The sequence below is a fragment of the Bos taurus genome, chromosome 25 (genome assembly GCF_002263795.3).
Source record: "Bos taurus isolate L1 Dominette 01449 registration number 42190680 breed Hereford chromosome 25, ARS-UCD2.0, whole genome shotgun sequence".
NCBI lineage: Eukaryota > Metazoa > Chordata > Mammalia > Artiodactyla > Bovidae > Bos > Bos taurus.
In genome coordinates, this window is record NC_037352.1 from 6,412,902 (window position 1) to 6,425,706 (window position 12,805).

The window sequence follows — 12,805 nt, forward strand, 5'->3', positions numbered from 1 at the left end:
CTGTCCATCAATTGGTGGTGGCTTAATCACTAAGTTGTGTCTGACTCTTGCAACCCCATGGACTGGAGCCCACCAGGCTCCTCTGTCCATGGGATTTCTTCAGGCAAAATACTGGAGCGGGTTGCCATTTCCTTCTCCAGGGGATCTTTCCAACCCAGGGATCGAACTCACGTCCCCTGCACTGCAGGCGGATTCTTTACTGCTGAGCCACTATGCCCATGAGTTAGTCAATGACAAATATGAATCCAACCCAGCTCTATATACCACTTGGACCAATGGGTATCAGCACCATGGACCAGCAGAAAGGTGATATAAGCCACACATAGACTTTTTGTTGTTGTTGTTATTCTGGTAGTCACATTAAACTCAGTAAAAAGAAACAGGTAAATTTAATTTCAAGGTTTTATTCAACCCAGTACGTCTCAACAATAACTGAAAATGTTTTATTTAATCCAGTGTCTCCAAAGTATCATTTCAACCTGGAATCAAAATAAAACTATTAGATACTTTGCATTCTTTTCCTTGTACCTCGTCTCTGAAATTCAGTGTGCATTTTGTGCTTGCAACACGCCTTATATCTGATTAACCACATTCCAGCTGCTCAGTGACCACACGTAGCTCACGGCCATACAATAGGACAGCCTGAGGTGGGGCCACAATGCCTGGACAGATCTCTCAAGTTCTTAAACTTTTCCTATCCAGATCCCAAGATCTGCTTCCCAGAGATGAGATAAGATTGCATGAAAATGATCGTGTGTCCAAACTTCCTTCTTTGCATTGTAAAGGGTGGAATAAGAAGACAAGATATTGGATTATTTTCAGGGGGTTTCCTTGGTTGTTATAGTTCTGTCTTTGCATCTTACGCTCTACGTGGTAGGGAGAGATTTCATTTAACACGTGTCTCTGGACAGTACTAGTACTAGAGTACATGACTAAGTATATGAGTTTCCTAGGGCTCCGATGACAAAGTACCACAAACCAGGAGTCTTCAACAGCAGGAATGTCTTGTCAGAGTTCTGGAGGCCAGAGGTCCAAGATCTAAAGTGTCAGCTGGGTTGGTTCCTTTCGGAGGCTGTGAGGATGATCCTGGTCCATGCCTCTGTCCTGGCTTCTGGTGAGTGGCTGGCTTTCTTTGGTGTCCTTGGGCTGTAGAAGCATCACTTTGGTCTCTGCCTTCATCTTCACATGATGTTCTCCTTGTGTGTGTGTCTATGTTCAAAGTACCCCCGTTTTATAAGAACAGTTGTATCAAATTAGGGGCCAACCCTCCTCTGGCATGACCTCGTGTTAACACGTGTTAGTTACATTTACAATGAGTGACTCCATTCCCAAGTAAGGTCACATTGAGAGATAGAGGGGGCGAGAACTTCAAAAAGTTAATGGGGGGAGCACAATTCAACCTCTAACAGCACGTGTTCATTATAACAGCATATGTTCATTAAACCTAAATTGGATCCATGAATTAATAATACTTGACTATAAGGACCGTTTTTTGTCTACTCCGGGTGGGTCCCAAGAATATTCCATTTTGTCTGAAAAAGATAGGCAGGTTAAAAATCAAACTAGGAAAACTGGATGTGAAGAGGATGAATGTTATTGATGGGCAGTTCCACTCTGCAAAGGCACCTGCTTTGCAGTGATCGCATTTGAAAATATTTACATATGCTGCTTTGAAGGTCTTTTGAATTAAACGTACTTAACTTCCATCAGCCTCAGTGTCCTAGCTAAAACTGCCTCACAACTGTTCAGATAAATTAACTTCAGTATCTTCATTTGTACACAGAGTGATCACACATTTTATTTGGCCACACTTACATGCTGTTGTATCTAAATAAAATATCTTGTCATTAGGCAAATTCTATCTTATACACAAATAAAGTGGACTTCTTCCATTTTCCCCAAATTTCACTCTCCTCCTTGGATCCACCTTGACATTTTGCAAAACCTCTTCTTTAAGTCAGTCCAGCCCTGTTTTACTCCAAACTGTGCGCTGTTCTCAGCTCAGCATTCATGGAGGCTGCTGCTGCTGCTGCTGCTAAGTCACTTCAGTCGTGTCCGACTCTGTGCGACTCCATAGACAACAGCCCACCAGGCTCCTCCGTCCCTGGGATTCTCCAGGCAAGAACACTGGAGTGGGTTGCCATTTCCGCCTCCAGTGCATGACAGTGAAAAGAAAGTGAAGTCGCTCAATCGTATCCGACTCTTAGCGACCCCATGGACTGCAGCCTACCAGGCTCCTCCGTCCATGGGATTCTCCAGGCAAGAGTACTGGAGTGGGGTGCCATTTCTTCTCCAATTCATGGAGGCAGATATCCTTAAAACATCACACATCTTTAGCTACAGGAAAATACTTGTGCACTGACCAAACATATGTAAAGAATTCAAGGTTTTCCAGTTTCCAGTGGTGCTTTGTTTGAACGTCCAGGGCTCAAGAGACCCTTGTGTTGGGGCAGCACCAGTTACTGAACTTGGTTCTTCACTTAGGAAAATGGAGTTCTTTGTTTTCAATCTCTCTTGACTTACTGTTTTACAAATAGCAATAACTTCAATACTGGCATGTTCATGCCAAGTTGGATTGTGTTGAATTTGTAAAGCCAATAAAGTTTTATCTCCCCTTTGTTCTGATGGGAATTTCAATTGTCATTACTGGCCCTGTTTATTTCTCTTATTCTCTGTATAAAAGTTTATGAAATGAGGATGGAGGAAACCCAGAAATGCATCATGCAGTTAAGTCTGTTGATATAGCCAGACATTTGCGTCATATGGATGGAAAATTTAGGAAGCCGTGTAATGCAGTGGAGTATATCTAGAGTTCAGATCTCAGCTAGAATGTGTTTGCTGTCTGAATTTGGACATGTCACTGAGTTACTTGACCTCAACTTTCTCTTCTGTTAAATGGGTATATACGGTACCCATCCTACCTACTTTCCAATGTGGTAGGGAGGTTCAAACAGACCCTGTTTGAATGCTCCCAGAAGCCTTTACATTGTATCCTTGGCCAAGCAACTGTGATGATGTCTATGGTGGGAGTGATCAACTCTGTCCTATTTATTTACCTAAACTGACTACCTGATTTATTGATTTATTTCTTCAGTTTCAAACATTTGAGTTTCCTCAAGAGAAAAGGTATCATCAAAGAGTGTAGTTTAAAAGATCAGATCCCTCTCTTTTCTTTTTCTTCACTCTTCCCTTGACTTTATTTACCATCATTGCATTTACTCTGTGACTCACCAAGATGTTTTTGAGCATCTACTCTATGCATGCCATTCAAATACTCCTGGGAAGATAGTACTCAGTAATGCAGACCTTCCCTCAAGGGCCCAGATAATTCAGGTCTCTTCCCTCAAGGGCCTTACAATCCAGTAGCCTCCAGGTCTCTATCTCAGCTCTCCCATGGCTCTGAAAATAACCTCACCACTTTCTTTTACTTCGTTTTCATTGATTCTGCCACCCCAGGTATGAGGTATTTCCTCCTTCTGCAGCATTAAACTGGCCTTTCCACACATGATGTTGTCAACCTGTTTCATACTATCTGGCTATTTTCTACTCACCCTTCAGCTCAAGGTTTAGATGTCAATTCTTCTGGAAAGCCCTCTTTGATAAACCATAGGGGATTGGCGAGCTCTCTTAGCTCTGTATATTTCTCTTCTCGTGGCACATACCCCATTAAACTGTACATTCCCGGGTTATTCTGTGACTTCTGCCAACTTAGAGCTGCAGAGGTTTCTGGGCTGCATGAATCCTTGTCACCACTGTGGCCCCTGAAGCTAGCAGAGGACCTGCCATACCAAAGATGCCCAGGACTTTGCTACTGAAACAATGGCATGAATATCAAGTTCTTGCCTAATTGAATAGTTCATTGCCCTTGCTTTCTGGCAGTCTCTCCTAATTTCATTTCTTCCAAATCCAAGTATAATTCATTTTGTGACAGCCTTTTTTTCAAGTTGGCAAACTATTAGAGGCTAAAACTTATGCAACACACAATGAAAGACAAGGTCATATTTTATCATCTTTGCCTGTTGCCTTAACCAGATTAGACATCTTTCTACAAGTAAGGTGAATGCAAGCCAACAGATATTTATCATGTCAAACACCTGATTACAAAGGACGGAAGAAAAAGAGGGAAGTGTTAAAGATGAAGATGGCAAGTCCCTGCCTTGAAGGAATTTACATTCTTAGGAGAGGCTCATAATAGCCACGTAGGGAGATTGGAAAAGACTCATTGGAAAAGATTCTGATGCTGGAAAAGATTGAGGGCAGGATGAGAAGGGTGTGACAGAGAATGGGATGGTTGGATAGCATCACTGACTCAATGGACATGAGTTTGAGCAAACTCTTCACTATCTGGGAGATAGTAAAGGACAGGAAAGCCTGTCGTGCTGCAGTCCATGGGGTCACAGAGTCGGACATGACTTAGTGACTGAACAACAACAAGGGAGATTGGATAACTGAAAACACCAAAAAAAAAAAAAAAATGAAACCTCAAAGGTTTGGTTCTGGAAATTCATGATAAGTTATGTGGAGGTGGTACATAGCTTCTGTATCTTAACAATGTCATGTCTCCTCAAGGTCTTGGGTTGTCTCAGCTATGTTTAGGATCCACCTTTGAGAGAGGACCAAGGAAGAAATGTCGATTAGTGTCCTTGGGAAATAAACTTGCCTGATAGGTAGAAAATTCAGTTTTCATAATGTGATGTGAGTGAGGTTGCTTCAATTAGCAACATTCACGGTGGAGCTGGCACTACTCTGGGTTACTTGGTGCTTGCTGTGTGTGCAGCAACCCCCTCTCTTACAGAGAAAGTTGTCTTACACCAAATCTATTAGTTTCCTATTTTAGATGCAGGCAGAGAATCCCCTGGATAGCTACGATGGAGTAAGTAGCACAGCAATATTATCCCAAGTCATATCTGCAGGGTAACTGTAAGCAAGCTGTTTAGGGGAACACACGCCATTCTTTTCTTGTTGTGAATATGGTTAAATGTAGTAATATTAGCAATGGTGCAAGTCTTTGAAATTCACCTTGGATAGAAATTTGACGCTGATGTTACCCTGGTGGTGGTGGCAAGAACTCCCCCCTTCCACCTTCTTTAGCTCCTTGTAAAAGGAGGTGGATTGTGGATTGAAGGTTTCCTCCATACCCAGGAGATGAAGGGTCTTTGTGGAATGATGAGTTAAAACGTGTTGATCTGTTCCTTCCATTATGGAAACAGTTTCTGCTAGTATTTATTTGCTTGGTTCAATTGTCAATTAGTTCATCTGCCCTACTGTCTGCACCACTCTATTTGGGATGGTGGTGGGCAGCTCCAGCTAGCACTCAGGGATGCGTGGCAGTGACAGTGAGGCCATGCTATTGACGCAAAAGAGGATGGCTGAACTGGTGCTGCCCTAAATTCCCTTTGTGTTTGCAGCCATGAACGTGGCCCTCCAATGTCAGTTTCTGGTTTTGACAGTTTCCTATAGTCATACGAGAGATTACGTTGGGGGAAATTGGATGAAGGACACACAGCAACTGTCCTAACTTTTTTTGTTTTCAACTTCTTGCTTTGCAGTTAGAATTAGATTGGTCAAACTATGATTTTTCATCCTGCCGCTTGGGGTGACCTCAGATTATTTGCATAGTCTTTCAAAGCTGCCCATCTATAAAATGAAGATAATGATGGAGGCTGTGGAGTGCATTGAGGGAGTTACATTTATACAACACTTAGGGCAATAGAATGCATATGTTGAGAGCCATTCTAATTATATCCTTATTTATTTATTTTTATTTTTGGCTGTCCTGGGTCTTTGTTGCTGCACAGACTTTTCTCTAGGGTCAAGCAGGGGCTACTCTCTAGTTGCAGTGAGCAAGCTCCTCATTCCAGTGGCTTCTCTTGTTGCAGAGCTTGGGCTCTAGGGCACGTGGGTTTCAGTACTTGCAACTCCGAGGCTCTAGAGCACAGGCTCAATAACTGTGGCGCACAGGCTCAGTTGCTCCGTGGCACGTGGGGTCTTCCCAGATCAGGGATCAAAACCATGTCGCCTGCATTGGCAGGTGGATTCTTTACCACTGAGCCACCAGGGAAGCACTTCTAATTATATTCTTGTTGTTATTAATAATGTTATAATCACCATCATCATCATTAACACTACTAACCCCTCTTGGGTTCTGGATCTTGAGATGACAAGAACAAGATCTCATGCCTTTTTGGTAACTTCCGACTTTGGCTAGAATACTTCAGAAAATATTTCGTGATTGAATAGTTCTACTATAGCCCTTACAGATATCCACGCTCATCTTAGCCAACAGAGGCCAATGATAGCATCCTTGAAGGAACCTCAGCTTTGGAGAAAGATGTGGATTTGAGGTCTGCCTCTGACATTTGGTGGCTCACTGGTAAGGAACCCGCCTGCCAATACAGAAGACACAAGAGCCACGGGTTTGATCCTTGGGTCAAGAGGATCCCCTGGAGGAGGAAATGGCAACCCTCTCCAGTATTCTTGCCTGGAAAAGTCCATGGCCAAAGGAGCCTGGTGGGCTACAGTCCATGGGGCCACAAAGAGCCGGGCAAGAGTGAGTGAGTGAGCACACATCTGCCACTTACTAGCTTCCAGAAACCTTTTGCTTCTCTATCTGTGAAATGGGTTTGATAACAAATAAGTTTAGTAAAAACACACTTCCTGTAAAGATGAAATTAGACATGTATATCAAGTAGCTACCATTATCTAATGCTGAGAATGAACTCAGTGACAAGCTGCTATTCTGCCTGGTACTTTTTTTTCTATTTATAATGGGCAATAATAAGGCATTTCCAGCTATTTCACAGACAGAGAAGTGAAGCCCTATGCCGCCTGGCTTTCCAACAAGAAATCTTTCAGTATGATGTTGGGATATTTCAATAGGGAAAAAAAATTTTTTTTTCCAAGAATGCAGGGCAACACTTGATGGTTTGACTTTGTTTCCCGGCTCCCTGAGTTACTGGGTGAGTCAGAGCGTATCTTAGTCCTCATCGGGACCTGAGAATTTTTCAAGGGACAAAACATTCGGACTCTGGGCATGTGCATACCACTCTTTAAGATGCTCCAGGCAACAGTGGTGAGAAAAAAATCACCAGGGGTTCCTGCCCTCAGGAAGTTTACAGTCTAGTTGGAGACAGACCTCAAACTGCAGATTTTACTGTAATATCTTACAGAAGGGTCCCCCAACCTCCAGAATCTAATGCCTAATGATCTGAGGAGGAGCTGATGTAATAGTACTAGAAATAAGTGAGTGAGTGAGCATTAGTCACTTAGTCGTGTCCAACCCTTTGTGACCTTATGGTGTGCCAGGCTGTTCTGTCCATGGAATTCTCCAGGCAAGAATACTGAAGTGGGTATAGCCATTCCCTTCTCCAGGGGTTCTTCCCGACCCAGGGATCGAACCCAAGTCTCTTGCATTGCAGGCAGATTCTTCACCGTTTGAGCCATCAGGGAAGCCCAACAGAAATAAAGTGCACCATAAATGGAATGCTCTTGAATCATCCCAAAACCATACCCCTCTCCCTCCCTGGTCCCTGGAAAAATTGTCTTTCATGAAACCAGTCCTTGGTGAGGACTGCAGTCTTACAGGAAAACCCAAATGAAGTTTTTGGCCAACCCAATATATGTAATGTAAAAATACACATAATGTCAAAATCAAAGTGTACATCATGTCAGACTTTGACCAGGATTTTAAAGGACAAGTCAGGGTCCTCTAAGACCCTGTGGATGCAGTGAGCAAGATAAGAAAGCCCCTGTTCTTAAGTGCCCGAGACTGTTGGCTGGGAACTTCACTTGCTCGAGGCTAATAATTGTTTTTGTTTGTTTTTGACACAAGCACATTTCTCTTTGGAAATACCACCTCATAAGCCACCATGTCAAGGCTACTGATTAACACCAAGTGCCATAAATATCTGATTGTCCCTAACTTTTAAGGAGTTGAGAAAAACAGCCTCTCCGTTGCCTTCTGTGGCTCCACATGGAACGTCAGGATGGAACATTTCATAAGCGTGACACCTCACTGTCGCAAATCCGCCCCGCCTCCCCTGCTTTGTGTTTCTGGGGCTGGGGTTTTCAGCCACGGCAAGGTGGCTCCTGGCCTCTCTCTCCTCTGTGCCTCCCTGCGGAGGCTGGGAAAGTGAAATGAAACAAATTGCTTTTTCTCCAATCTGTGACATGGATTCCTGTTATCGTGGTTGTTTGTTGGTTTTTTGTGAATTATGGTCCCAGAGCAATTGCAGAGCTCTTTGTTCCAGAGATTTTTTTTTTTTTTTTTTTTAGTAAGCTCATGTAGTTAGGAAACCAAGGTTTGTATACTCACCTTACCAACTACAAGATCAGTTTGTAAGCTGACCTGGAGGTCAGCTTTGAACCCATCTCCAGGTGTTTAAGGATGTGGGGCTTGGGGCTTAGGAGTCTGATGGATTTGGTTAACTAGTTTTTTCTAGTTGTGTGAATGGCAGGAAGTACTGGATTGACCAGAAGGTTCATTTGGGTTCTTCTGTAAGGTGTTATGAAAAACCTGAATGAACCTTATGGCCCACCCGATAACTCCACCTAGCTTAAAAAGAGAATGATGGTAGGTGCTACACTGGGTTCTTATCAAATATGATAATATAGGCAAAGCTGCTTTGTTGAATTTTGTATCTTTGGTGCTTAGAACAGTGACTAGTACATAGTTAGTACTCGAGAAAAGTTTTCTTATCATCACCATCATCTTCATCACCACCGTCATCTCCATCTTTATCATTTTCATCATCATCACTATATCACCATCAGCTTCATCCCCACCATCATCATCTCCATCCTCTTTATCATCAATATCATCTCCATCTTCGTCTTAGCATGGATTCAGTGACAGGAACTCTTCAATAACACCACATCAGGTTCAAGTTCTGGGTTCCACCACTTACCAAATTTACAAACTCCCGTAGTGGGAAATATTTTTTCACCTGTTTGGAGCCTCAGTGTTCTTACCTTTAAAAAGACTAGAATATCTATCTCTTGGGGGTGCTTATGGGGATTAAAGTGCCCGGCACAGAGTAGAATGAATCCAGCGCATCTGCCCATGTGTTTTTCAGAGAAGAAAGAACTTTGCTGGACTAGAAAGGGGACTGATTTCATCCCTACAGTGGGTATATATGCTCAAGGTCTTTCTAGATTATGAAACACATTCCCATAGATTTGATCCCTAGAGCATCACAAGAGCCTCATCAGAAAGGAGAATATTTGTTTTTGTTTTTTTTTTAGGAAGGAAAATATTTTTGATTTATGTTAATAAACGAGGAAATGGGATACACAATACTTCCATTGAGTTTCTGATTTTTCAGCATTTGTCTCCAACCCCGTAGTCACAGCACCAATAAAAAGTTAGATGGCAACCAACAGGGAAATTACCCAGCATAGAGTTTTTTATTTTACTTATTTTATTGCGACCCATAAAAGATTTTACATCACAACCCAATTCACCCGCATAAAAGTTTCATGAAACATTTCTCTTACTCTATTCTATTCTTTCCCAGTGCGGTATAGTTTATTTCATTTAGAGAATGTTGATGCAATAACCCGCCACCAGAGTTTTACATCCCAAGGGATCACACCTGTAATTTGAAAACAATACATTTCACCCCAAAATTGTGTATAAGAATAGTCTGAGACACCTTTACACAGCATCCGAGGCTGGATCCCACCCACCCTCAGAGATTTTAAGCCGGTGGGTCTGGGGTGGAGTTCTAGCATCTGGCTCTGTAGGACCACCCCTAGGTGACCCGATGGCCTGTGGGCTAAAGAGTAATGTCCTATTACCTCACTCTGATTGTCTCCACCTGAAACATTCTCCGCTATTGGGTGTTTTGACTTTTTTGTGTTTTGGGTTTTTGCATTTTCTCTGTCACTCCCCAGAACACCAGGGAATCTTTCTGTCTTGGTCTCATACTTTTTGCTTTCTAGGAGAAAGCAAGACCCCTTTGATTGAAGAACTGAAGTTTAGCTCTTCAGTTATTAGTTGGACAAGGAGCTTGTGGCTCGTAAGAATGACTGCTGAGCCCACCTGTTGAGCGAGTCCTTTGAGGAGGGGCTCTGGTCCTCTGGTGATGCGATTTTGAGAGGGGAGCAGACGCATCTCTCTAAGGAACCTGAGTGAAAGTGAAAGGTGCTCAGTCGTGTCCAACTCTTTGCGACCCAATGGACTGTCTAGTCCATGGAATTCTCCAGACCAGAATACTGGAGTGGGTAGCCTTTCCCTTCTCCAGGGGATCTTCCCGACCCAGGGATTGAACATTGGTCTCCTGCATTGCAGATGGATTCGTTACCAGCTGAGCCACCAGGGAAGCCCAAGAATACTGGAGTGGGTAGCCTATCCCTTCTCCAGCATATCTTCCCGACCCAGGAATTGAACCTGGATCTCCTACATTGCAGATTGGATTCTTTACCAACTGAGCTACCAGGGAATCCCAAGGAACCTGAGAGAGCTGCTTAATTTCATCCTGCATTAATTAATTAATTAATAATCACATCCCCAGACTGTGATTGGAAATAGGACTGTAAGAATGGCACAAATACTGTTTATCCAGATTTTCTTTCCAACCCTGGGAAGCTGGGAATTAAAAAAAAAAAAAAAAAATCACCCAGGGGCTCCCTGAACTAGCACCACCAACAGATCAGCAGGAAAGTGGAATTCTTCCGGGCAGCCTTCTCCGCCCTCACCTCCTCCTCTGTTATACAATTTAATTACAAGTTTAATCACTTCAGAAACCTCATCCATTCCCTCCAGTGTAGCGAGATCTCTCCTTTCCAAGCAGGCGTCTCAGTGATAAGCGGCTGTCCATGCAAAGAGTGGATGGGTCTCTTGAAACCTCTCCTTGGGCGAGCCAGAAAGACATGACTAAATAAAAACTGAGATTGTGTTGACATTTCACTGCGGTGGTTGTAGTTTTAATAATAAAGGAAGAACAAAGTATTTGCAGCTTTAAATAAAGAGGCAGCATTTGGCATTGAAATCGCAGGGGATTTTGTACGAGGTTTTATTTTTGCTCATTGGGAAACAAGAAAAAAATGAACTTAGAAGAGACAGAAGTTCAAGACAAGAGAAAAACAAGAGACTCTGATTTTCCTTCATGCCCTTGATCATTACTGGGTTCTGTGGTCAAGGGTGGGTTCCTTTTCTTCAGAACCTACTGCAGGTCCTTCCTGTTGGGTCCTCGGGGACAAAGATGGTTTTGGATTTCGCTCACCACGTTATTGAATGTGATGAATGAAGCTGTTTATCTAGCGCATCCTCTGAGGCAGGGCACCGTGCATGTTTGTTTTCCCGTGATTTGATTTTTATCATGATCTTCTCACAATTACCCTGTGAAGTCACTCATCATGTTCCCCATTAAACAGAAGCAAAAAAAAAAACAAAATACTGGAGCCCGGGGCATTGCAACAACTTGCCTGAGATCACACAGAGAGTCTGCCAAGGAGCCAGGCCTGAGCATCTTCCACACACTCGCCCCTGACAGTATTTTAAGATCAACTTACAATTAACCACTCAGCTTTGTTATACATTTATCTGCAGTATTCTCAGGGTGTGTTTTTAAAAAACGTATCCATCACCATCTCTCTTATCTCTTCAAGCTCTGTCTTCATCCCTCTTCCCTCTCCTCCCCTTCTCCTTTTGGCATTGCCCCCACCCCTGCCCGTACCCTCTTGAAAATATAAAACAAAAATAGGAAAGTCGCGTGAGCTTCCCGGTGGAATTCCTGAGTTTGCTTGCATACCATATATTTAGTTTAGTAATGAAAAATTCCAGCTCCGGGCGGTGCAGAGGATAGCATTTCTAATGTTTTTTAAACAGCTATTAATGTAGTCGAGCGCTGTGTGGGTTTTCTTTCTTTTTTTTTTTTTCCTTTCCTCGTCTATATAATCATCTGCTCAGTGTACACTCGGAAAGGGAGAGCAGGGGCCAGAGGAGGGGCGGGCTGTGATTGATGGATCAGCTCCAGGAAGGAGTCCCCTCTGGGGCTGGTTTGGGGAGCAGTCAGATGTTGAGGAGGTCAGCCGGGCGGCCCCGGCCCCCCCTCCTCCCGCACCCCCGCCGTCCCCACGTTGCACAGCGCACACACCCTCGCTCCTCATCGAGGCTCTCTCCTGCCAGATGCTCTGTGGCGTGGCACTGGCACAGCTGCTAAGTTTATGGAGGAGAAAGGAAGCAGGATGGTACAGCAGGTACATTTCCCCCATTTTTCTGTTTCACTCGAAACTGTGCTTTGAATGGAGCGGAAGCCTTTCTTGGTATGAAGTCTCTGTTACTCTCTGTGTGATATGGATTTTGCTCCTTGAATCATGCCGGGAGGGAAAGCAGAGGAATTCAGCCAAGTGTGTGTGTGTGTGTGCGTGTGCGTGTGTGCGTGTGCATGAGCTTTTCTGCTTGATGTGTAAGAACTGAGCTGGTCTTCGAACCCGCAGGTTAATGATGTAATTTTGCATTTCCCTTCTTTGGTTTCAGTGCCCCCAGGGGTATGATGCAGTTTGAGTTCTTTTCGGTCCAGCACTGGAGGCTTTTCTCTGAATATGTGCAATTTCTTGCCAGAGAAGTAGAACAGACCAGGCTGAGAAACTCAAGTCGACCAAACTGTCAGCAGGACGGAGAACTGCAGGCAGCTGAGAAGGGACAGTCTCCTTTCTCTAGTCAGAGTTGGTGGGAGGGGTGGGTCCCAGGGCAGGAGACACCGCTTTTCTAGGCGGTGTGGAGAGGTGTAATCAGTTGGTTTAGGAGAACTGAACCATTCCCATGCATTTCTTTACTAGGGGGGGCTGTGTTTAGGCCAGA

At 43.7% G+C, this 12,805-nt stretch overlaps 1 protein-coding gene across 19 annotated transcripts in view; it reads left to right on the top strand.

The window, feature by feature from the left end:
- Window positions 1-12,805, top strand: part of RBFOX1 (RNA binding fox-1 homolog 1) — a 2,433,924-nt gene that overhangs the window by 2,206,469 nt on the left and 214,650 nt on the right. The window contains exon 1 of one of the 19 annotated variants that reach the window (XM_059881319.1): window positions 11,969-12,201. The exons of 17 other annotated variants lie outside the window; for them this stretch is intronic. In XM_059881319.1, coding sequence (XP_059737302.1) covers window positions 12,169-12,201 — 33 coding nt within the window. In that variant the 5' untranslated portion in view covers window positions 11,969-12,168. Of the gene's footprint in view, window positions 1-11,968; window positions 12,202-12,805 lie in introns of those variants that run through there. One more of the 19 variants, XM_024984904.2, reaches the window with a different exon arrangement.